At 45.6% G+C, this 23938-nt stretch overlaps 1 protein-coding gene across 1 annotated transcript in view; it reads right to left on the bottom strand.

Annotated features, from left to right (window-relative positions):
- Positions 1-6152: 6152 nt before the first annotated feature.
- Positions 6153-23938, bottom strand: part of ABCA4 (ATP binding cassette subfamily A member 4) — a 172791-nt gene continuing 155005 nt past the window's right edge. Inside the window, exons 41-50 of the mRNA XM_064279964.1 lie at positions 22687-22807; positions 22143-22205; positions 18478-18584; positions 15897-16038; positions 11816-11950; positions 10619-10722; positions 10444-10536; positions 7394-7643; positions 6308-6403; positions 6153-6224 (exon numbers count right to left, since the gene is read on the bottom strand). Coding sequence (XP_064136034.1) covers positions 6153-6224; positions 6308-6403; positions 7394-7643; positions 10444-10536; positions 10619-10722; positions 11816-11950; positions 15897-16038; positions 18478-18584; positions 22143-22205; positions 22687-22807 — 1183 coding nt within the window. The remainder of the gene's footprint in view (positions 6225-6307; positions 6404-7393; positions 7644-10443; positions 10537-10618; positions 10723-11815; positions 11951-15896; positions 16039-18477; positions 18585-22142; positions 22206-22686; positions 22808-23938) is intronic.

The raw sequence follows: 23938 nt of genomic DNA, 5'->3' as shown, positions 1-23938 counted from the left end.
TATATTTTCTCTGGAGAGTAACTAGGCCAGTCTTCAGTTCTTAAATGCTCATGGTCAGTAAAGGGTATGCCTAGAAGCTGTCATTTCCCTTGAGTAGCAATTCTCCTGGCCACCTTTTATATTTAAGTCCTCGAGCAGCTGATGTGGACAGGCATCCTAGGCCAAAGGGCGAGAGGTTATCTGTGATCTTGGAGGTGACCTGTATGTCTGTTCTTTTGCTCTTCCTTTCAAAGAAAAGATGCTAGGGTAGGGTGCCACTGTCTGGACATTGGATATGGTAGAACGTGTCCATCCTCATCTGTGCCAAATATTATGGGGAAGAGTATCGCATAGCAAATTGGTCCTTCGGTCATGACCAGTTGTGGTCGAATTGACTTCGACTCATGGCAAGCCCATGTGTATCAGGGTAGAACTGTACTTCCCAGGGTTTTCACTGGATGATTTTTCAGAAGTAGATTGCCAGACCTGTCTTCTGAGATGCCTCTGGGTGGCCTCAGACCTTCACTCTCTCAGTCAGTAGCTGAGCACATTAGCCGTTTGTACCACCCAGTCGTTGTTAGGTGCCGTCCAATCAATTCCGACTCATAGTGACCCAATGCGACAGAATAGAACTGCCCCACAGGGTTTCCTAGGCTGTAATTGTTACTGGAGCAGATCTCCAGGGCCTTTCTTCTGAGGAGCTGCTGGTGGGTTCGAACTGCTGACCTTTTGGTTAGCAGCTGAGCACTTAACCATCGCATCATCCAGGGACCTCCTCTACTCATAGGAGTTTAGAAAGGGGCAAGAGATTAACAGGGGTGAGGTCAAAGGGCAGAAAAAGTACCAAGAGAAAGGAGCTCTTGGCCCTTAGACCTAAAGGCATAGGATGAGGGACATGGGCTGCAGCACCCTCCCTAAGCCCTCATCTTTATACCAGTTGACTAATTTCTTCTCCTCTCTTGTTCCTCTTTTCTTCTTGTTTCCCCTGCAGCCCTCCCTCCCCTTTAAACCTATCAGTAGGTCTTTTGGCGCAATTCTAGCCTGTTTGGGTATATCAGGCTTTGTCTAGTTCATGACATCTAACAACCCTCACAACCCACCACATGTGACTGCTCAGCCCCACTCCCTGCTTAGTCTTCTTCCCTGTGAAATTGTAGTTCTTAACTGAAATCACAAAACCAGCCAGGATGCAACAGTGTGATGTATCAGCCGCTCACACCTGGGCTTTCCCAATCTCTACTGTGACTCTAGTTAAAATAGTTTTATGGTTTTGGTCAATAGATAGATTAAAAAAAAAAAAAAGTTAAAACCAGATTAAGCTCTAAGGCTATCAGAGTGGTTTCTAAATCTTTATTGGCAGTTAGTTGGAAGCATCTATTATGTGCAAAGCAGAGAGCCAGTAGCTGTCTAGGATTTCTTGAGAGCTTTCTCTGAAGAAGCATAGAATTCTCATTGTAGAAGTAGCATTTTATCCCCCTCATGTTCAAGTTCTTCTATGTCTCTTTTTCAATATTGGGATTCTGCTCCTTTCTCTCCTCCTCCCCTCCCCTCACTCCTGGGGCCTGGGGTACATCTGTAGATAATGTGGTTGAGCAACACTGCTCTAGAAAGTGAACTAGGAAGCCCATCTGTGGGTCATGGAGAGGAGATGGCCTTGGCAGAGAGTCTATTTCCTCTCCTCATCCATAAGTCTCTTGAAGTGGTTTGGATAAAACTATTATTTTCGGATTTTTGGTAAGCTTTTATGTGTACTACTAGATGTTCTGTGAAACATCCCCTCCTATCACTGCAGAAGACACGCACTCAGCATTGTATGAATGGCAGGGCTTTGTATGAACAAGGGCTTCACGACTTTAAACAGATACAAAGATGCGTTGGACTTCATATTCAACCAAGAATCCATTCGTGTGTCCTTTGTTCTTTGTTTCTTGCTCCAATTATATCTATGAGGTAGGTACACAAATAAACTGGACAAACAGATGTGAAACCTAGATTCAGATAATACCCACTGACAATGGATAACGTTTATGTCCGTTACCAATTGGGTATTTCCTTCGAATCCTAGAAAGCAGACTTGGTGCAGAACATCAGGTCTAGTCCATTTGATCCACCCTAGGTGTTGCAGAATCTTGCCATGATTAGTCCTCCTGTGGCAATAAATCTCACAGAAGATTACGGCAAGACAGGGAGCCCTATGCACACACAGAGAACACCAGGTGTTACGGCAGTTTGTGATGAGTACCTCTGCATTTTATTTTTTCCTTAAAAATAAAACACACACACAGAGAAGAAAGCAGATCCACTCGAAATGAGAGAGGTACCGAGGCCAAAGTTACTAGAAGGATAGACTGGGCCTTCTACTTCTATGGTCTGGATGCAAAGGGTTCTTACATTGTTTTGGCTGGAACCGTTTCACCATCACGCGTCCCGGGTGAGTGAGTGAGTTTTGGTTTCCTTCCAAAAGAGCCTCATTTTGAGTTCACTGCACCCTCCTCATGTGTTTGTTTTCTGCTGCTGTGGGATCATTTACGCTGGCTGGTGGGTTCAGATGACCACGTGAGCAAAGACCCTGTACCTCCAGCCGCCTGTCATTCCTTTCCTGCTGTAGGGAACGGCCATGGGGCATTCAGCAGACCTGTGGAAGGAGATCAGATGGGCTCTCGTCATCTCGGTTTTCGGAAGAGATTGTGCAACTTCTTTTAGATTTTAAAAGTTAAACAGATGGCGAGCAATCCCTGAAGGAAGCTGAGCTGAGGCACTGTGACTCTGCCAGGTCAGCAAGGTTGCCAGCTGTTTGTCTCCCCATCTGTGAAGGGGTCAGAGCAGATGATTGCTTAGGTCTTTCTGGCTCCAAGATCCGGATGTTCTCTGCATATGCACTTATAAAGGTGCACACCCCTGTGTATGCACACACATGCACACATCTTAGAGAGAAGCTACACCCTCTGTGTTGTTTCCAAGGTTGTCTGGGGCTGCGTTTTAGCCTGAGAAATTTGCCATGGCCTTACTGTCTTAAAAGCCAGGGAGATGCCATAATTTATTGTTACCCTTGAGGTGCAGAATTTCCTTCAACCACCTCCAATCAAGGTGGTTCCTGGGAAGCATGTAAACTTGATGGGAGGTAAAGGGAGTGAAGGTAGGAGGGTGGACAGAGATTTGAGCCAGCACTCAGGATAGAAGGCTCCACATCGAAGCTCAGGGACTAAGTCTAAGCTCCATGAGAAGTGGACATTAAAAGGAGTACAGACTCTTGTTAAAAGGTGGAGTTGAATTCCTGAACTAGTACTCAGCTGTAGGGGTGGGGGATGTGAGTGAGGAGAGGGGTGGAAGCAGGTCTGCCCAGTGTAGACAAAACATGGTTTATCCTATTACTGGTTTAAAATCACACATCGCCTTTGGAAGATGACTAAGTATAATGTTAGGGCTGAGAACAGGCTTCGAGGTGGGGCAAGGAACCTATCAAGGCTACAAGTAGCTCTGAAACCAATTGACAGGACAAGTGTTACATGTGAAAACTTTGTAACAATGTGTAAGACTCAGGATCAGAAAGTGCTATGATTTTGGAAAGCACATGTGGTGGGCAATCAATCATTAACCCATTTTACCAATTGCCACAGAGGCGATTACGAGGCATGGCGACCCCATGTGTGTCAGAGTAGAACTATGCTCCACAGAATTTTCAGTGGCTGCTTTTTCAGAAGTAGATCTCCAGGCCTTTCCTCTGAGGTGCCTCTGGGTGCACTCGAACCTCCAACTTCTCGGCCAGCAGCCGAGCATGTTAACCATTTGCACCACCCAGAGACTCTATTTAGGATATTTCTATGTTGACTGATCAGGTGCCTCACCTATCAAAACCTTGACCCTCACCTGTATTCATAAGACAAACTGTGAGATTCTGCAAGTCCCCACCCCCAAAGTTGTTTTCCAGGACTGAGTTCTCTGAAGAATTTTAAGACATTCTTGATAAGCAGATACACTGATCTCTTGATAATGAAATGTCAGCATGGGTTTTGCTTACAACCTGGAGCTGTGAAACCACCAGCCTGCTGAACTTCCTGAAGCTTCTCACATTTGTTCAGGCGCAAGTTAGGAATGTTTCCTAGAACTCCTTGAGGAAAACTGCCATTTTCTTGTGTGTAGGATATTTTAAGGAAAATTGTTTTAATGTAGCTTAATGTAAAGAAGAACACAATTACTGTTCTGTGACTGATTTACTTACGTACAATGCCATACAGAAGGGTTTTTGCAAACCTTTGTAAACAAACTATGTAATAAAGTCAGAGTTAGTCTTACTTTTTTAGGTTTTGAATCACAAATTTATTATAAAAATATACCAACTGAATAGCCTTGCAGGTATTTTTTGCAGCAGGTTTTCTAATATCTGTCTGCTAAAAAGCCAAAAACAAAATTGAAAAATGGTCATATCTAATAAGGGGGAAAGTTTGCAATGAACTGCCGCATATCATAGACCATCAGCATCCCTGGCCTGGCCCAGAGAGGATTTGGTATTAACGCTTTAAGAAGAAATATGCTGGGGAACACAAGGCAGGGAGACCATTGGTAGTTTTGCGTTATCGTATCCTGAGTTATAAAAGGGATACCTGTTGCTGTCAATTCCAACTCATAGCGACCCTGCAGGACAGAGTAGAATTGCCCCATAGGGTTTCCAAAGAGCAGCTGGTGGATTTGAACTGCCGACTTTTTGGTCAGCAGCTGAGCTCTTAACCACTGAGCCACCAGGGCTCCTATAAAAAAAGATACTTAACTGCAAATGGCTTTCCAAAAATAATTTTCTACCACTGTCAATAGGAGATGCATAAATGAGAAACCAAAAAAACAAACCACTTGCCAGCAAGTCAATTCCGACTCATGGCAACCCCATGTGTTTCACAGTAGAACTGTGCGTAGGGCTTTTTTCAATGGCTGTGACCTTTCAGAAGTAGATTTCTAGGCCTTTCTTCCAAGGCTTGTCTGAGTAGATCTGAACCGCCAACCTTTCAGTTAATAGTTGAGCATTTAACCATTTGCACCACCCAGGGGCTCCTAAGTGAGAAAGAGTGGATGGGAAATCTCAGCAAAGCTAACCTTCCCAGGACAGGAGTCTTGTCTTCACTTAGGTACCTCTGGGCCCTCGGGCAGCAAAGTCAATATTAAAAACCTGTTGCTGTGGAGTTGATGCTCACTCACAACGACCCTTTAGGACAGAGTAGAACCACCCCATAAGGTTTCTAAGGCTGTTAATCTTTATGGAAACAGACTGTCACATCTTTCTCCCATGGAGCACTGGTGGGTTCCAACTGCTGACCTTTCGGCTAGCAGCTGAGTGCTTAACCACTGCACCACCAGGGCTCCTTCAATCTTACCAGGTAACCATTATGTCCCCACCAGAGGCAGGAGAAATATTCATTACAAGGACTGCCTTAGAAGGGAGTGTTTCAGTCATTAGCTGTATTTGATTTTTCTTGCAATCAAGAAACTGGCTGGGAGAAATAACTTTAAGGGATAAAAAAGTTTTGCACATCTTTGCTTATTAGAAAAATGCTCTGATTTGAAAAATAGAAGACAGGAAAGTTAGGAGAGATTGGCTGAGTTAATTTGTCTCTTAAAATTCCGTGCTTGGCAACAGGCACTTGGACGCTGGCACCTCATCCAGGACTTTCTCTAGCTCTCTCTATCTTTCTGGGAAACTGCGATGGGGGTGCACACTCCTTACATGAAGCATGGTGCCAGGGCAGGAAGCTGGAAGCACTCATCCAAGAGTTATGACAGGTCAGGAGACACAGCTATTACTTCCTCCTCCATCATCTTGATGTTTTTATAAAGACCAAAGCGCCCCCTTCCTACAACAGGTGATAATCTTTGATCTAACCAACTGTCTCCTCCATTGAAACTGAGTGCCTGGGGGCTGGCTAATTCCCTTCCCTTAAAACACAGACATCTGACCAGACATAGATTTCAAGTATCCCAACAACCAAAATGCTTTCATATTGTCTCCTACTTTCCTGACTTCTTATGTCTAAAATCCAAGTGTATTTTATGTATTTATTTTTGCTATAAGCAAAAAACATGTAAGGAAGTTCATTTCAAAAATGTTCTCTCATACCATCCAAATGGTTTCCTGGTTACTGAAGAAACCTATGTAACCACCAGCTGGAAAATGCTTCAGCACAGAGCTAGTGGGGTTGGCTGGCACGTGGTAAGAACATGATGGGGATGTGGCAAGGACATGGCAAGTGCGGGGCTCTCTGCAGGAGACCCAGGGGACCAGGTGGGCCTCCAAGCCAAGGTCTGCCCCAAGCAGCCGGCCGTGAAAAAGGAGCAGGGTTACCTTGGCTTGCAGTCTGGCTCCTGAGGCTCCTGCAGCTCGAGGGTGCAGAGGAAGGTCGTGAGCTTCTGTCTGCTGTTTAGCAAAGTTCACGAATACCTGGTGGCAAGAGAAGAGCAAGAGTAGGTAGAGATTTCCTGAAATGCAGCACCCTCTACCCGCTCACCCCTTTGCTTTTATTGTCTGCGGTTAACATACAACACAGCTGGAGTGACTTGTGGCCTGCCCAGGAGAGGGTGTCCTACCACGTGGAACCCCAGCCTGCAGGGACCTGAACAAGCTTATTTCTGGGGAGTTCCCACCAGAGGAGTCAAAGAACTTGGGGTCACCAAGGCAAGACAGGATCTTAGCTAACAGGTCCTTCTACTCCTTTAGAGAAAAGAAACTTTTTTTTAAAAAGATAGCCAATCTCTTTTCTTCCTTGTTGTTCATTTAGAGTGTAGAGTGTGGCCACGACTCCAGCTTGTGACTTCATCTGCGCAGGTGAGCAAGCTCCTCAAGGAGTAAATACACACGTGGCTGCTTCCACCTACTTTATTTGACTGTCTTTAGCCCAGACCCAGTTGCCATAGAGTCAGTCCTGATCCCATGTGTGTCAGAGTGGAACTCGAACCTTCAACCTTTTGGTTAGCAGCTGAGTGGGTTAACCATTTGCACCACCCAGGGACTCTGGACTGTCTTTAATGATGTTTATTAAAACAAAACAAAAAAATCCCACATGGGCATACACATTTATTAAAACTCACAAACTATATACTTAAAATGGGTACATTTTACTATATGTAAACTGTACATCAGTACAGTTGATCTGAAAAGAAAAAAAAAAAAGCCACCACCACAAAGCAGCACGGATGAAATAACATGCCATAGTGCAGTGAGGAACAATGATGTCAAAGAGTCAATGAAGTTTGCTGATGACTAAAATATAGTTAGAAAACAATTTTCCCCTAATGGACAGAGAGACCAATGTGTATTAAAACCTGGGAAAGTCGTGCCCTGTCTGGTGTCAGTTCCTGCCCCCATTGAGCGTTCTGGCCCAGTCTCTGCCTCCGCCCCGCTCTGCACTTGGAGTGCCTCGGGCAGACTTGCCTGGTCCAGCGTGGTCTGTGTGACTGAGTATTCCTCGATGAGCAAGCTGTCCTTGTGGGAGATGAGCAGCTGGAAGATCCTGGCCAGGGAGGAGGAGCAGACCTGGAACTGGAGCATGTTGTAGTGCCTCTCCCTCTGCACACTGCCCGGGAAGTTCCCCTGGAAGAACTGCTCCACGGGGTTCAGGTCAGGAAGCAAGTCATCCTTCGGGGATTTGATTTTCATTGTGACAATGTAGCCATCTCCAAACCTAGGGGATGCACATGGTGCAGGACAGGCCTCTGTTAGTGGTTGGGTCTAAGGCAATCCTAAAATAAGGAATAGACTTATTTTGAGTAGGAAATACTGGGGGTTGAAGTCCCATATCATAGACCTTGTGCGTATGTTTAAAACTAGGAGAAAAAAATCCAATAGGAGAAGTCGTTTGATATCAGTTTGGGGGCATATCAAAAGGTTGGCAGTTCGAATTCACCAACCACTTCTTGGAAACCCTATGGGGAGGTTCTACTCTGTCCTATAGGGTCACTCACTATGAGTTGGAATCAATTTGACAGCAATGGGTTTTTTTTTTTTTGGTTTTAAATGTCTGTGATAGGGGCATTGGTGGTTCAGTGGTATAATTCTCACCTTCCATGTGGGAGACCCGGGTTTGATTCCCGGCCAAAACACCTCATGCGCTACCACTGCCCATCTGTCAGTGGAGGCCTGAGTGTTTCTATGATGCCAGACATGTTTCAGCAGAGCTTCTGGACTGAGATGGACTAGGAAGATCTACTAGGCAATCTACTTTTGAAAACTGGCCAATGAAAATCCTATGGATCACAACAGTCACTACTGATCATGGGGATAACACAGGATCTGTCAACGTTTAGTTCTATTGTGCATGGGGTCACCATGAATTGGGGGCTGACTTGATGGCAGCTGACAACAGTAACATGTCTGTGTGATGAAGTGAGATAGACAGCCTTGCTGAAGTCAAAGGTGATTTTAGCCCCATGTGGAGATCACAGGCCCATTCATAAAGACATGTGGGACCAGTGCAAAATCAGTGGTAGCAAAGGCTGACTGGGTCTTCAGGAGATGATCCCGGGTGGGAGCAAGGGTTTGGCAGCACGTTCCCGAGGAAGCTTCCCGAAGCACATGGAGCTGTAGGGCCAAGGCTACCAGTGTTTCTCTCCTGCCTTCATGAGCTGGTCACCTTTCATGTGGATGAAGAATGGCCCACCCAGGGTCAGCACATCCTTACGGCAGGACATACTGGGTCAGCTCTACTTTATTTTAATGCCCCTCCATGACCTAGGGTTGTTCCTCTCTACAGCAAGATGCCTTTCATTGTTCAGCTCCAAAAAATGGCTGTCCTTCCATGTGTGGAACCCTCATCCCTACTCGCTCCACCACAGAGATATTGAGGGGTTACAGGGAAAACCCGCTCATTGCCATCGAATCAATTCCCATTCATAGCAACTTGTAGGACACAGTAGAACTTCCCCATAGGGTTTCCAAGGCTGTAAACTTTACAGAAGCAGACCACCACCTCTTTGTCCCACAGAGAGGTTGGTGGGTTCGAATTGCTGACCTTTTTGGTTTGCAGCAAGCACTTAACCACTGTGCCACCAGGGCTCCACAGGGAAAGCAGTGAGGGACATCTACTTCCCCAGGAGTCCGGCACAGGAAGTGCTACTGACACAGGTCTGCTGACCCAACAGGCAGATGAGCCCATAAATGTCTATGCAGTGTCCAAGCCATAGCTGCTCAAGAAATCAAGGGCCAGATACCCATTTGCCAAATGCAGCTTGTCTACTAGACCTTTCCCTCCATCATTCATCTGCCCTGATACATACGAAGGATAATATCTACTGTGCCACACACCACCATGGGTACATTGAGACTAAGAGCCTCACACAGATAAGGTGATTTTTATGCTCTTCCTTTCAGTGACTTTTATATTCTGGGCTCTCAACAAGTGTTTGTCAAATAAATGAGTGATAATTATAAATCCACATTTCCTCCCCTTCCTAGTTTATAAAGTGTATCAGAATGCAAGGAAGCTTGATGTTATTACGATAACCTTATTTTAACTGATTTCCAGCTTTGGCACCAAAAACCAAAAATGGTACTCATTACCTGTTGACTCCAGCTCGTAGTATCCCTGTAGGATAGAGCAGAACTGCCCCATAGGGTTTCCAAGGAGTGGCTGGCAGATTTGAACTGATGACCTTTTGGTTAGCAGCCTCAGCTCTTAACTGCTGGGCCACCAGGGCTCCAAATTTTGGCACAAGAAGTGTTGTTAATAAATTATCTATAGCAGCTTGTAATTTATAGGTACAGGATAATCCTGCTTGAGATTACCTGCATTGCTGGTTTTTATCAGTATAACACAGGATCATTTCTCAGACTCAAAAGCATACAACGTGCTAGGAAGAAAAACTGGTTCTCAAGCCATTTGGTTTCCTAATCATTCCTACATTGGTTGTGAACTCTTATGAAACAGGTCATTTGATCCTGGATCTGTCATAATAAATGATGGGATGATGAGGCAGTGAGAGTGACCCTCCCTCATCACAGATTGCCAGATTCCTGATCAGAATCCCCATCCAGAGACTCCAGTGTGCCTTCAACCACAAGCAATTAGCCCAATATAGAGGAGTTTCTAAGCTCCCTGGGTGGCACCAACAGTTTGTGCTCAACTGCTAACCTAAGGTTGGTGGTTCAAACCCATCCAGTGGAACCATAGAAGAAAAGACCTGATAATCTGCTTCCATTAAGATTACAGCCATGAAGACCCTTATGGGGCTGTTCTACTCTGTAACACATAGGGTTGCCATCAATCAGAATCAACTTGAGGGCAATGAACAACAACAAAGAAGAGTTTCTCATCAGTAGAATGGCTTTCTCCAACTGCTGCTGGAGAAGGAGGCCCCAGCTACTGCCTGCCTTTGCCCTGTAGGGTGAGGGGGCAACAAAGTTCTCCCAAGCGTCAGCACAGAGCCCAGGGCCTGGCTGAACCCCACCAAAGGTAACAAAGGGTGTCCCCCACATCATCTCCTTACTTGTACTTGAGGTGCTGAATGGTGCCCAGGCACTGGAAGGCGCCCTTCACCATGATGGCCAGCCGGGTACACAGGGCCTCACATTCCTCCATGCTGGGGGAGGGGGGAACAAGGAGGTGAGGAAGAGTAGGGAGGACTCTCGCCCACCCTTCCCTGAGACCCTGGGATTTCTTGCCTGTGGGATGTGAGGACCACAGCTCTCCCTTCCCTGATGATGCTCACGATGGTGTTCCACAGCATGCGGCGGGCCTGGGGGTCCATCCCTGTGGTGGGCTCATCCTGTGGGTAGGACAGAGGGCAAGGGGCAGTGCAGTTGGAATTGGCTTCTCCTGGCTACTGTATCCCCCTTGGCTGGCTCCTTCTGAGCTGCTCTGGCCTCTGGGGAGAAAGAGCTGATGGACATCATACAGTCAGCCTCAGCTGGGAGGGGCACAGTGTCCCCAGGTGTGGAGTACGGAAGGCATGAGACTAAATCAGAGAGTGAAGAAACATTTTGCACACCTCTAGACCCATTTCAGTCCATGAATGGGTTAACAATGATTAAGGCAACATGGAATTATCCCAAAAAACAAAAAACCAAAGCAAAAAAAAAAACTACATAAATGTTTTTAATGAGGCACGGAGATGGCCCAAGTGACTTTTCAGGTTCCCTTCTCAGTCCTGTGAAACCCTGGGTGGTACAAATGGTTAATGCACTCAGCTACTCACTGAAAGGTTAGAGGTTTGAGTCCACCCCGCGGTACCTTGGAAGCAAGGCCTGGTGATCCACTTCTGAAAAATCAGCCACTAAAAACCCTATGGAGCACAGTTCTACTATGACACACATGGGGTCGCCATGAGGCAGAGTTGACTCAACGGTAACTGTTCTTTTGTTTTGTTTTGGGTCCAGTCCTGTGACCCTCATGACCCTCAGGCTACATGGGGACGAGACCTCAGGGCTGGTCTAGCTCAGGTGAGCATCACACGACGAGGGGCTGCTCCACGACATGGGTGCCCTTTGATCCAGGGCAATGCTGCTGTCCACTTCAGATTGCAAACCGAGCTCCTCAGGCAGATGTCATTTCTGACCACTGACATCCCGCAGCATGGGCTGAGTTTCCCTCCTGGGGGCCCGAAGCCCCACAGAGGACTTCTGAGGAACTTTTAGTGAGAATGTATTGTGGCTCCAGTTTCATCCTAGATCTGTGAACTAAAAACCGGGCTGATTTCCTCAAAACAAGCGACAGGGAGCAATTCAGACTAGAAACAAACTGCTGCATTCTCTAAACTTGCTGAACATGTCCAGAACATGTCTCCCCAGCCAAAGAGATACCGCCCTCGGTTTAAGCTCCTGGGGCCTCCCACCCTGGCCGCGGGCTGCGGCGCCCCTCACCAGCAACACCAGCGGCGGGCAGCCGATCAGCGCCATGGCTGTGGAGAGCTTCCGCTTGTTGCCCCCACTGTACGTGCCGGCCAAGCGGTCCGCGTAGAGAGAGAGGCCGAGGCTCTGAATACTCCAGTTTGCAACCTAGGGAAGAAGAAGAAATCCTGTTTGGGAAGGCAAACAAGCAAATACCCTAAAACTTCAGCCACCAGGATGACAGACCCAGCTAGGCTGAGATGGGGCCACCTGCTGGTGGCCTCTAGCACATGCTCCTTTCTGCTCTGGGGCTTGGAGCTCATTGGGTGCTGCCCCCTGGGAATTGGCCTTCAGCCTTACACAGAGCAAGGCAGCTCTTCTTACTGAGTGTCCCGGACTACGGCTAGAGGTGGAGGAGGAAGAGTTCTAGGTTGTTTTAGAAGATGGTGGGTCCCAGACCGGTTGACTCCACCCATTGACACAGTCACACCTACGGTTCTGTGTTCTGGACTCATGGAAGAACAAGGGGTCAAGATGGCGGCTGCCTTTCCTGTAACTTTTAAAACAGCAAAGCCTAAGCCAACTCTCTGAAGCCTACGGCTGAGGGGCAAAAGTCTGATGTGATCTGTAAGCAGAGCACTGTGTCTAATAAATACTCCCTGAGTACCTACCATGAGCCGGACACTGTATGAAGCACTGCAGACTAATGGTGAACACAGCCATTGCTGCCATATTCACAGAGTGGAGGGGGAGGCCATAGACAAAGTAAACAAGATAATTAGGCCATGACAGTGCTTTGGAGGAACTCAACAGGGAATTAGATGGAGACCAACAAGTGAATGGGTGTATGTGTATTTGTCTGTGCATTTATACACACACATACACAGGAGGTAGACAAGGGAAGTCAATGGAGACAAGCCCATCATGCTTCTGCCTTTTGTACTTGTTGTACCTTCTACTTGGAATGCTCTTCCCCTAGATAACCACATAGCTCACTCTCTCACTTCCTCTAGGTTTTCACTCAAAAGTCACCTCTTCTATGAGGCTTTCCCTGGGCCATCCTACCTGACCAAACCCCACATTTGCTTTATCTTTCTCCTAGCAATTACTCTCTGATGTATATTTTACTTATTTATCCAGTTATTATCTATCTCTCCCAGTAGACTGTAAGCTCCATGAAGGCAGGATTTTTTTTTTTTTTTTACATTTTATTTAGAAATAGTTTCAAATTTACAGAAAAGTGTAAGAACAAGAGTAGTACAAGGAATATTCAGAAACCTTTTACTCTCTTTCGTATACACACACATACTTTTTTCTGACCCATTTTAGGGTAAGTTATACACCATGGCCCTTCACTCCTAAATACTTAATTGTGTATTTCCTAAGAGTAGGGATATTCTCTTATAAAACCACAGTACAGTTATCAACTTTAATAAATTTAATATTGTTACAATACTTTTATTTAATCTATGGTTCAGAGTTCAGTTTTGCTAACTGGCCCAATAATGTTCTTTGTCACATTATTTTTCCCTCTCTCTCCAGCACAGAATTCAGCATAGCGTCAGCATTACATTTAGTCATTATGTCTATTTACCTCCCGCAATTTATGACTTGGATATTTTTGAAGAGTACAGGCTCTGGTTGTGTGTGTGTGGGTTTAAATGGAGTGTCTCTCATTTGGAATTTGTCTGATGCTTCTTCATTAGATTCAGGTTACATATTTCCAGTCAGAATCCTACACAAGTGAGGTTGTGTGCTCCCCAGGCAGCACATCTGGAGGCATGCGATGTCCATCTGCCCCACCTGGCAATGCTAATTTTGATCATCTGGTCAAGATGCTGTCTGATTTCTCTGCCGTATTAGTTCCCCTTGCAACTAATAAGCAGTCTATAGGGAGGTATTTTCTGACCATGCAAATACCTTGCTTCTTATCAAAAACTTCCGCTAGAGTTGGCACCCACTGACAATGGTTACACAATCTCATCTTTACTATGATGGTTGCGAAACGGTGATTTTCCAACTCCAGCATTTCCTTCACACTAACCAGCATTTTTTAAAAATTTATTTTTTGTTGTTGTTTTTGAGAGTATACATAACAGAACATAGACCAATTCGACCATTTCGACATGTACCATTCAGTGACACTGACCACATTCTTTGAGTTGTGCAACCATCCTCCCCCTCCTTTTCTGAGTTGGTCCTCCCCCATTAAGTTGCTGCCTCCCAAGGTTCCTATCTAATCTTTCTAATTGCTGTGTCATGGCTCTCAGCATTTGACTGTCCACAAGAACCCTCCCTTCTCTTCCATTTATTTATTCATCTATTGATTAACGATATGGATTTATGGATTCCTACTTTCCCCCCAATGGTTTATAATTAATCATGGTGCTTAATTATCTTGATGCTCAAATTGTCCCATATTTGGCTAGTGGAAGCCTCTTTAAGATGACTCGTGATGCTCCTCCAACATTTTTTTTAAGCATTTACTTACTTTCTGGCATCATAAAATGTTTCAGATATATTTTATATGTATGCTGTCTCAGATCTGGGGTCAGTCATTTATCTGAGGAGTGATGATTTCTGTTAGTGGGGAATAGAGACCAAAATTTGGGCATTAAGTGTGCTCATTGCTACCGGGGTATTTTTGCTTCTTGGTCTTTTCAAAAGACAGAGCTGGGAATATACGTATGTATATATATATTTATGCTCAATATGCTTGAGCACATATATGGGCATACACAAAGACATATATATGTGTGTACATACATATATATTTTTTTAGAAGTCGTGAATCCACAGTGATAGTTACAATTCCAATCTATGCCCACAGGATTCTTTCTTGCCTTCACTCATTCCATATTTGCAGGCCCCTTCTTCTACACAGAGAACTCTGACTTCCAACAGTATCAACACATTTACTCATTTGCTCAATCCTGTAACACATCTAAAGTTGTTTCAGAATCACTTTGCCCACATCGTTATTTAAAAAACAAACCTATTAGAAAGATTAGGAGGATGGCACGGGGCCAGGCAGCATTTCGTTCTGTTGTACATAGGGTCGCTGTGAGTCAGAACCAACTCGACGGCACCTAACCACAACAACAACTAGAAAAAGCTCAGATTTTGTGGTTCTCTCCCCCATCCCACCCTGCCCAAGACTGAGGGTATACAGTCAAATACCGTGTTCCTCAGTTATTTGTACTAGCTCTTTCTTTTCTCCCTTTCAGTGTGATGACTAAGTATTCACTTGAAATACAATTAGGTTAAACTGTTTCAGGTTGCTTTCAATATTAGGTTTTGTTTTTGTTTTCATTTTTACCCTCTTCCTAGTCTTATTGATTTAATGTTCTCTTTTGAACATGTAGAACATTAACATGCTTCCAAAGGTCAAAACTGTACAAAAAGACATCATCAGAAAAGCATTACTCCCTCCCATTTCCTTTTTATCCGGCTTCCCTTTCGTAGATCATTACATCATTTTTTACGGTTCATCCTTCCTGGGTTTCTATTTGTAAAGATAAGCAGACATGTGTATGCTTTCTTATTTTTCCTTCTTCTTCACATAAAAGGTAGCGTTCTACATATGTTCTTTTGTACTTTGCTTTTTTCACTTAACAGCATCTCCTGGAAATCAGTCCATATCAGTTCACAGAGATCTTCCTCATTCTTTTTTTTTTTTTTTTTTTTTTACTGCTGCACAGAACTTCACTGTGTCTATGTATCATAAATTATTCAACCTATTGCTCTACTTAAATGCTTAGAAGTTTCCAAAATTCTGCATTTACAAATACTGCTGCAATGAATACCCTTGTGCATTTTTTATAGTTGGAGGTGTATCTGCAGGGTAATTCTCCAGAAATGGGATTGCTGGGTCAAAGAATAAAGGTACACAGAGTTTTGTTAGATATGAGGGCCTGGATTTTTTGTCTGTTTTGTTCATTATTATGCCCGCAGCTCCTAGACCAGGACTTAGCACACAGACACTCAGTAAGCATTTGCTGACTAAAGGCATGGATAACGTGCTACACTTTTCCCATCTTTAAATGAATTCGCTCTCATGAAACAGACTTATAGTTTATCAAACTTGCAAGTGGTCACAACAAAGTATTTTTACCCTCTCAATTTCCTCAGCTGGCACACCTCGAAGCCGGGCATAAAGGTAAAGATGTTCTCGCCCTGTGAGCAGGTCATCAATTGCATCAAACTGAGGACAGTAGCCCATATTTTGATGGACATCAGAAATGTTGGTTAAAATACTGCAAGAAGAAAGAACAGCTTGTGAGTTTCCTCCATAGAAGGGTAACTAGTGAGCTGGGACTGGAGAAGCTTCTGTCAACAGAATAAGGAAGCTGCATCTTCTCCCTCTTTGCTTCAGAAATGTGCACAACATTTCGGAATCAAAGCAGGGGTCCTTCGGTTAGAAAGTGGTGAATTTCAGGAGTTCTAAGCTTTGAATCCAGTCAGATCCTTCATAGTTTCAGGGCCTAGGATACACTGAATACATGTTATCCAAAGGGCAACTTTGTTTATGATTGAATCACCTCACACCTGAGTTTAAAAACAAAGAGACCATCAAGTTTAAGAAAATGATCAGTGGTTTTTGATCCCTTTCAGACATTTGGGAAGTAGCTAGAGAAGACAGATGTTTCCCAATGGAGGTAAACTTCTCCATCCTTTCCATTCTTGTGAATTGGCAGAGGTACAGTCCATGAAAGGGGAACCAATCAGATTACCACCTAGAACAAGAGGTAGATGAGGAGAATGAGTGAGGTGAATTGGGTTCTATTAGCTTCCTTTGGCTAGAATAGGAGCCCTGGTGGGGCAATTGTTAAGCACTCGGCTGCAAGGTCAGTGGTTCAAATCCACCAGCTGCTCTTCAGGAAAAAGATATGGCAGTCTATTTCCATAACTAAAGATTTACAGCCTTGGAAACCCTATGGGGCAGTTCTACTCCATCCTATAGGGTCACTATGAGTCAGAATCAACTTGACAATGTAGTTTGACTCAAATATTCTTGCCCACTAGAAAATATCTTGCCTTGAAGATAAAAAAAACTATCCATTGATTATCTGGTAGCCCCTCCCTCCTGCCCCAACCTTATAGCTTAAGATCTATGACTAAAGGATGATTATAATAGGATGGAACAGAGAGAGGCCAAGCAGTCCCCCACTATGACAAAAGCCACCTCATGTATGACTGGACCAACTAAAGCCACCCAGTGAAGCAAGAAGGGTACTTTGCCAAATTCACAGGAGCTACCCTACCAGAGAATTTCAATCCTGTGCCTTAAACCTATAGTTTCTTTCTAGCTTCCAGCTCAGTTTTACCTCCGGACACCAGACTTGTGTCTCATTTGGCTATAACTTAGTGTCTCATGGTAAATTTCCGTTACATCCCCCATTCCCTTCCCTAATGTCTCATTTTGTTGCCATCATGACTAAGCTAAGGTGAATCTGCTGATGGGGTAGGTCCAGCCATGGCTTAGCTCCATTCCTGCCAGTCCCTTTGCTCCAGTCCCAATAGGGCTGGGCGTGGAAGGCCGGGAAACCAATTTCATGATGTCTGAGCCACAGAAGAGTGCTCAGGATGCCTCCTGCCCAGTGGGCATTGGGCCATCTTGAGGATGGCTCTCAGGTGAAGGAAGGAAGCCCCCGTCAAGCAGATGCTAGCTGGGAAGATGTCAACAGCACTCAACTCCACTTATAAAATCAGAGCATTGAGTTTCTCTAGACACATCTAGTGTGTGTAAGAAGCGGTCAGGATAGACACAAACCAGCAAGAGCCCATGCTTCCTGTCCTGTTCTATAGAGAACCAGTTTGTCTAAATGCACCTCATTACAGACAGTAGCAGTCACCCTTCAGAACAAGCACACGCCTGTTTTCCCTTTATGCTCCTTGGCCCAGCAAACCCACGCTTCAGCACAGAAAAAGCTGATACTGATTAAGATCCCAGGAGGCCCTTGAACCGGCACCCATCTACTTAACCCAGAGAAAGGATGCTTCATCTAGGATGGCTTGTGTGTACATATATATATATAAAATAATGTACATATTGTAATTTTAGTTCATTGTTGTTGAGAATATACACAGCAAAACATATACCAATTCAACCATTTTTATGTGTACAATTCAGTGACGCTGATCACATTCTTTGAGTTGTGCAACCATTCTCGCCCATTAACATAATTCCACTGCCCCCCTAAGTTTCCTATCTAATCTTTCGAGTTGCTGCTGTCGCTTTGATCTCTATGGTGGTTCTTAGCCTGGGATCCAGGGGTCTCTGCAGGATCATAAATGTGCTTTAGGACTTGGTAAATTCCCAGAGACTGCAGAAAGTGTGGAGGGAGGTAATGAGAGGGCAGCGTGTTTTTCTGGAAAGAGCGCAAGTGCTCATCAGATAGTCAAAGGAGTTCATGACTCCCAAAAAGTAAAGAACCGGTTTAGTGCTTCCCAGAACTTTCTAAGAACCCATGCTTGCAGAGGAACCCTTAACAATCTCAGTTCAACTCAGTTTTTCTCCAGCGGGTCCGCATTTTGGATTTTTTGGACCAAGCTCTCCGGGATGTACACCCCTCTGCACTCACCTTTCAGCATCTCAGGCGCAGGGTCTGATGATCACCCTCTCTATGCTGGGATAGGGGCATGGCCTAGGACCTGTGAGTGACACCCTGAGACGGGAAGAGTAGGGCACTCACCTCTTGCCTGCTACGGTGGCGTCACCTGAGGTTACTGAAGTGTCCCCAGTAAGCATCTTGAATGTGGTTGTTTTGCCGGCACCATTCACTCCCAGAAGGCCAAAGCACTAAGGGAGAAAATGCAGAATTGGTTTCCCCTAGAGATATGGAGTTTCCTCCCTCCTTTCTTCTCTCCCTGCCTCCCTCTGTTTCACTCATGCATTCATTTATAAAGCCCTGCAGTTTACCAGGCACCACACACACACACACACACACCCGTTGTGGCTGAGCAGATTCTGACTCATAGTGACCCTGTAGGACAGAGTAGAACTGCCCTGTAGGACTTCCAAGGAGCGGCTGGTGAATTTGAACTGCTGACCTTTTGGTTAGCAGCTGAGCTCTTAACCACTGTGCCACCAGGGCTCCTTACCACGCCTGGTACTGGACAAAGGCAATAAGCCATAGCCCTGCCTTCAAGGAAGGTGCAGTCTAGCAGGGAGAGCAAGATGTGTAACAAGTGAGCACATAACACACTGAAGGAACTGTGACGATGAAGAGTGTACTGGGGCCAACTCTACCTAGAGGGTCAGAAAGAGCTTCAAAAAAGACGTGCTTTTCTGCTGAGTTTTAAAAAATGAAGAGGAATTTTGCAGGTGATCAGTTAGGAAAATGGCATTCTAGGCAGATGGGCAAGGTAGGCGAGGATGAAAGAGTATACAATGAATCCGAACTGCAAGCTGTTGGTTTGTCAGGAGCCTGGGCATGTGAGCCGGAGAGAGATGAGGTGGAGGGCTGGGGACGGACATGGGCCAAGACAGAGAGCTGTGAATTCATTCAGAGGCAATGCAGAGCACTGACGGGTTTTAAACAGTGACATGCTCAGAGCTGTGTGTTAGAATGACCTCAGCAATGGTGTGTGGCATGGCCTGGAGGGAATCGAGGCTGGAAGTGCCAAGAAGTTGGGAAACTATGGCAATTGACTTGGAGGGAAGGAAATGGGGGCTGCATCAAGGAAGAAGCTATAGGGTGGTGAGTATGGGACAGGCTTAAATGGGAGTCAGAAATAGAGGAGGAAGTAGCATAGTCTCTATACTCGGTTCTACTTGGTTAATAAAAGAGGGTTTATGGTTTCCTGGGTAGTGCAAATGGTTTTTAATTGACTATTAGTGGTCACATCCACCCAGAGGTGCCAAGAAAGAAAGGCCTGGCAATCTCTTCCTTAAGATTACAGCCATTGATGGGAACTAGTGTGGTGTGCTCCAAAAACATCAAAGCAGTCAATGCAGTTGAAGTGTAGTAAGCAAGAGACCTAATGGTAGGAGATGAAGTCCATGAGAAGCCGAAAGCTAGATCATATCCTGCCTTGAGGCCACAACATGGAGTTCAGATGTGTCTAAGTCCATAGTCATTCGCCTAATGTCTTTGCTTGAAAGACCTGGATAAATTTATGTACCAGGGATTCATACAGATGGTACTGGAGGAGTGCAGTGTCCTTCAGCCCCGACTCCTCCTTTCATAGATAAGGAGACCTGGAAAGGGACAGGATCTCACCTTGTGTTAACGGCAGCTAATCTAAAGCTAGTTTCACCACTACCACCATATAGAAATGTCTCCAGGAGGAGATGGTGAGAGGGGAGGGGCTGTCTCCGGGATCCCAGCAGGCACACAACACCGCGGTTGGGATGGGGGATGGGAAAGAGGAGAGAGAAGCTCAGTTTGTACCGGAACCCATGGAGTCCAAGGCAGCCAGAGCAGAAACAGAGAAAGTGGAGCAGCAAGCTGTCAGGGAGCCCGAGGGAGCAGAGTAAGGGGGGCTGGAACTCAGGAGGGGAGTAAGGGAGCCAGAGTCTGTGGGAGGAATAAAGAATGTTTGCTATTTTAGCTGCAAATTATATTGCGTTCTGTCCTGGGCTTCAGGCGTGCCTGCTGAATTAGGTGCTGGGCCATGTGAGTGCCCAGGGCATTTTTCCCAAGATTCCCCTCCTAGACTGAAAGTTTGTCCCTAAAAGACATTCTGTACCCCCAGAAGGTTCTAGGGGTCAGTCATGGGTACATCCACAAGGCTGAGGGACAGGACCTGGAGGCACTGCCTTGGAGAGGCTGTGTGTGATAGGGCTGCAGGGACCAAGACCATTCTGGGAGCTTAGGTCAACAACAGAAAGATAACAGCCATTGAAAATCCTATGGAGCATAGCTCTACTCTGAAACACGTGGGGCTGTCATGAGTCAGAATCGACTTGATGGCATGGGGTTTAAAGTATGGATCAAAGACATAGCACCAGTATTCACAGTTCCTCCAGCCAAGGCTGGCTCCAGGCAAAAGTTCAGAGCCCCTTTCTTTTCTTTTGATAACTTGGGAGTAGGATAACATGGAAAGCATTTGTCAAAACACTGGAAACTCCCATTTTAGTTCCTCATTTGGACTGCCTTTGGGCTGATTTCCCTGATTTTGCTTCCTACCCCTCCCTCTTGGAAATGTCCAAAGCTGAAGGTCTTCTCATGCCCCAAATCAAAACACATTTCCCCAATGTTCCTCTCTGTCCAGATTCTCTTCTTTTCACTGAATTCTTGCTGTGCCGATGACCGCCAAGGGTCGTGGCCCACTATGGGGTGTGAACTCTGGACTAGGCATCGAGAGATTTGGCTTTGAGTCACCTGCTGTGTGAACTTGAGAAGCCACATTTTCCTTCCTGGGTCTTAGCCTCCTTATTTATAATTGGGTAATGACACCATGTCATAGGGCTGTTTCAAGGATTAAATGAAATAATGCATGAGAAAATGCTTTGCAAAGCTAGAAGAAGACAAGGAAGCAGGTCTGAACATTTCATTGGGGGCCAGGAAGGTCTGCAATGTCAGCCCCTAGGTGGTATGATGGTTAAAGTGCTCTGTTGCTAACTGAAAGGTCAGCAGTTCAAACCCACTAGCCACTCCATGGGAGAAGGATGTAGCAGTCTGTTTCCGTAGAGATTACAGTCTTGGAAACCTTATGGGGCAGGTTTACTCTGTCCTATAGGGTCTCTATGAGTTGAAATGGACTCAACAACACTGTTTTTTTTTTTTTTTTTTTTAGGGCAAGTGTATACTTGGGGTCCCTGAGTGGTACAAAAGGTTGAAGGGCTGAGTCTACACAGAGGTGCCTCAGAAGAAAGGCCTGATGATCTACTTCCAAAAAAATCAGCCATCGAAATCCCTATGGAGCCTAATTCTGCTCTGATATACATGGAGTCCCCACAGTTGGACGTGACTTGATGGTGCCTGGTACCTGGAAGGGTGAGTGTGTGAGTTGGGGGCAGGAATCGTGCTGCCATCACAGAGCCCACTAGCCACATGTGGCTACTGACCACTTGATATAAGTCTAGTCTGAGTTGAGATGTGCTGTAAATGTAAAACACACTGATTTTGAAGACTTAGAATGAAAAAAAAGAATGTAAATGATCTCCTTTAATAATGTTTTATATGGATTACATGTTGAAATAATATTTTGGATGTATTAGGTAACAAAGGATATTATTAAAATTAGTTTCACCTGTTTCCTTTTCACTTTTGTTCACGTGGCTACCAGAAAATTTAAATTTACATACGTGTCTTGCATTTCTACTCGGTAGTACTGCTTCAGAAGGAAGAAGACACACGCTCTAGAGCTGATTTTCCGAAGCCCACTCCCATGTGGCCTGCAGAGTACCCACCTCTCCTGGGCGGACTCCGACACACAGCCTGTCCACCGCGGGGCTGGAGGTGCCGGAATAAACCTGCAAGGGGCAGAGCAACTGAACTTAGAACTGAGACGGGATTTTGTAGGGAGGAGAAGAGGCAGCAATGAGGAAAGGAAGGTTTAGGGGAAAAGTAACAGGATCAGGAGGTTAAATATTGACATGGGTTCACAAGAGGTGCTGAGTGACAGCGTGCAAAAGAAACGCTTGGGGTCCCATCCCCAGGAGCTGACCCATACTGCGCAGAACTGGAACAGAGAAAGGTCAGTGATGCTCAGCTGAGGTGGCTCCCTCTGAGACCCTGTGCTAACCTAGGATAATTACCGGGAAAAATGCATTGGAATTAGATGTTCTCAGAAGATAAGTTATAAAACAAAGAGGCGAACTCCCAATAAGATAAGGAAAACTGATTGCTCGCACAAAATTATAGCTTATTCTACAGAAGGCAAACTACGAAGCCGTGCCATCTGTGGCTCCAACAAGCACCTCCAAAGGAACATGCCTATACCTATTTTCTTACCTTTGTTAGTTCATGTAGCCTTAAGATATCAGTTTTATTTCCCCCACTAATAATTCTCTGTCTTTCTTCAGCCACATCATCGTCTTCATCAACTATGGGCTCCTTAGTGGGCTCTGCGATCCTAGAGGAAGGAGACAGGACCGGATGCCTCCTAGAGGAAGGAAACAGGACCGGATGCCTCCTAGAGGAAGGAAACAGGACCGAATGCCTCCAATCTTTCACCTAACCTTTCTTCCTATTCTCACACCTCTGCCCTCACCTGGGCTTCCATCCCCTAAGGCTTGAATTGTAAGAAAAGGCTCCCCTCTACCGAGCAGTGAGCTTCTTAAAGCCAGAGATAGCTGTATGCTCCCCTGGGCCTAGGAGTCCTGGCGGTGCAGTGTCTAAGTGCTTGGCTGCTAACTGAAAGGTCAGTGGTTTGAACTCACCAGCTGGACCACGGGAAAAAAATGTGGCAGTCTGCTTCTGTAAAGATGACAGCCTTGGAAAGCCCTCCTTAGCAAGCTTTCCTGGACAGTATCTTGTTTCTTATCCTGTCATCCTCTCAAGCTGAGTCTGGCCATTTGTAAATAAAGGTTCAGATGACTTGTTTTGATTCACAGGGAATGCATTTACTGGAAATGAATCTGTCCTCCTACTCACAGGGTTGTGGTAAGGACTGAATGAGACAATAGGTGTCAACACACTTTGAGTAAAACCACATGATCTGGAAGTGGCTCTGGTTATGGCAGACAGTGTGAGGAATTGTCTGTGGGGCTGTTCAGCCCTTTCAGGCCCCCTCTGCAGCGTCAGCCACGTCTTTTTTAAGAGGTGGCAGGTGTTCGTGTGTGAGAGAGCTGCGGAGGTTGGTTACCCAAGCCGACTCATTAGCTTCCAACTCTGAGAGCAGCACAATTGAATCCTGCCCTGCATTAAGCCCTAAAGAGGACCAGAGATCCGTAACCCCTTGCATCAATTCCGGCTCATAGTGACCCTACAGGGCAGAGTAGAACTGCCCCATAGGGTTTCCAAGGAGCGGCTGGTGGATTCGAACTGCTGACCTTTTGGTTAGCAGCCAAGCTCTTAACCACTGCGCCACCAGGCACCCAAGGAGGGTCCAGGGATTTGCAATTCAGGCTCCTGGGCCAAACCCAGTAAAAATTACTCTGGATTGTAGAAGGGCTGACCCCTGGAAACCTGAGCACCCAGGTCAGAACAAAGCACGTGCCGGTAGGGCCTGAGGGAAAAAGCCCTGGTGTGGAGTCAGGATTGG

The sequence above is a fragment of the Loxodonta africana genome, chromosome 3, assembly GCF_030014295.1.
Source record: "Loxodonta africana isolate mLoxAfr1 chromosome 3, mLoxAfr1.hap2, whole genome shotgun sequence".
Classification (NCBI taxonomy): Eukaryota; Metazoa; Chordata; class Mammalia; order Proboscidea; family Elephantidae; genus Loxodonta; species Loxodonta africana.
This window is presented reverse-complemented; position numbering and strand designations above follow the sequence as displayed.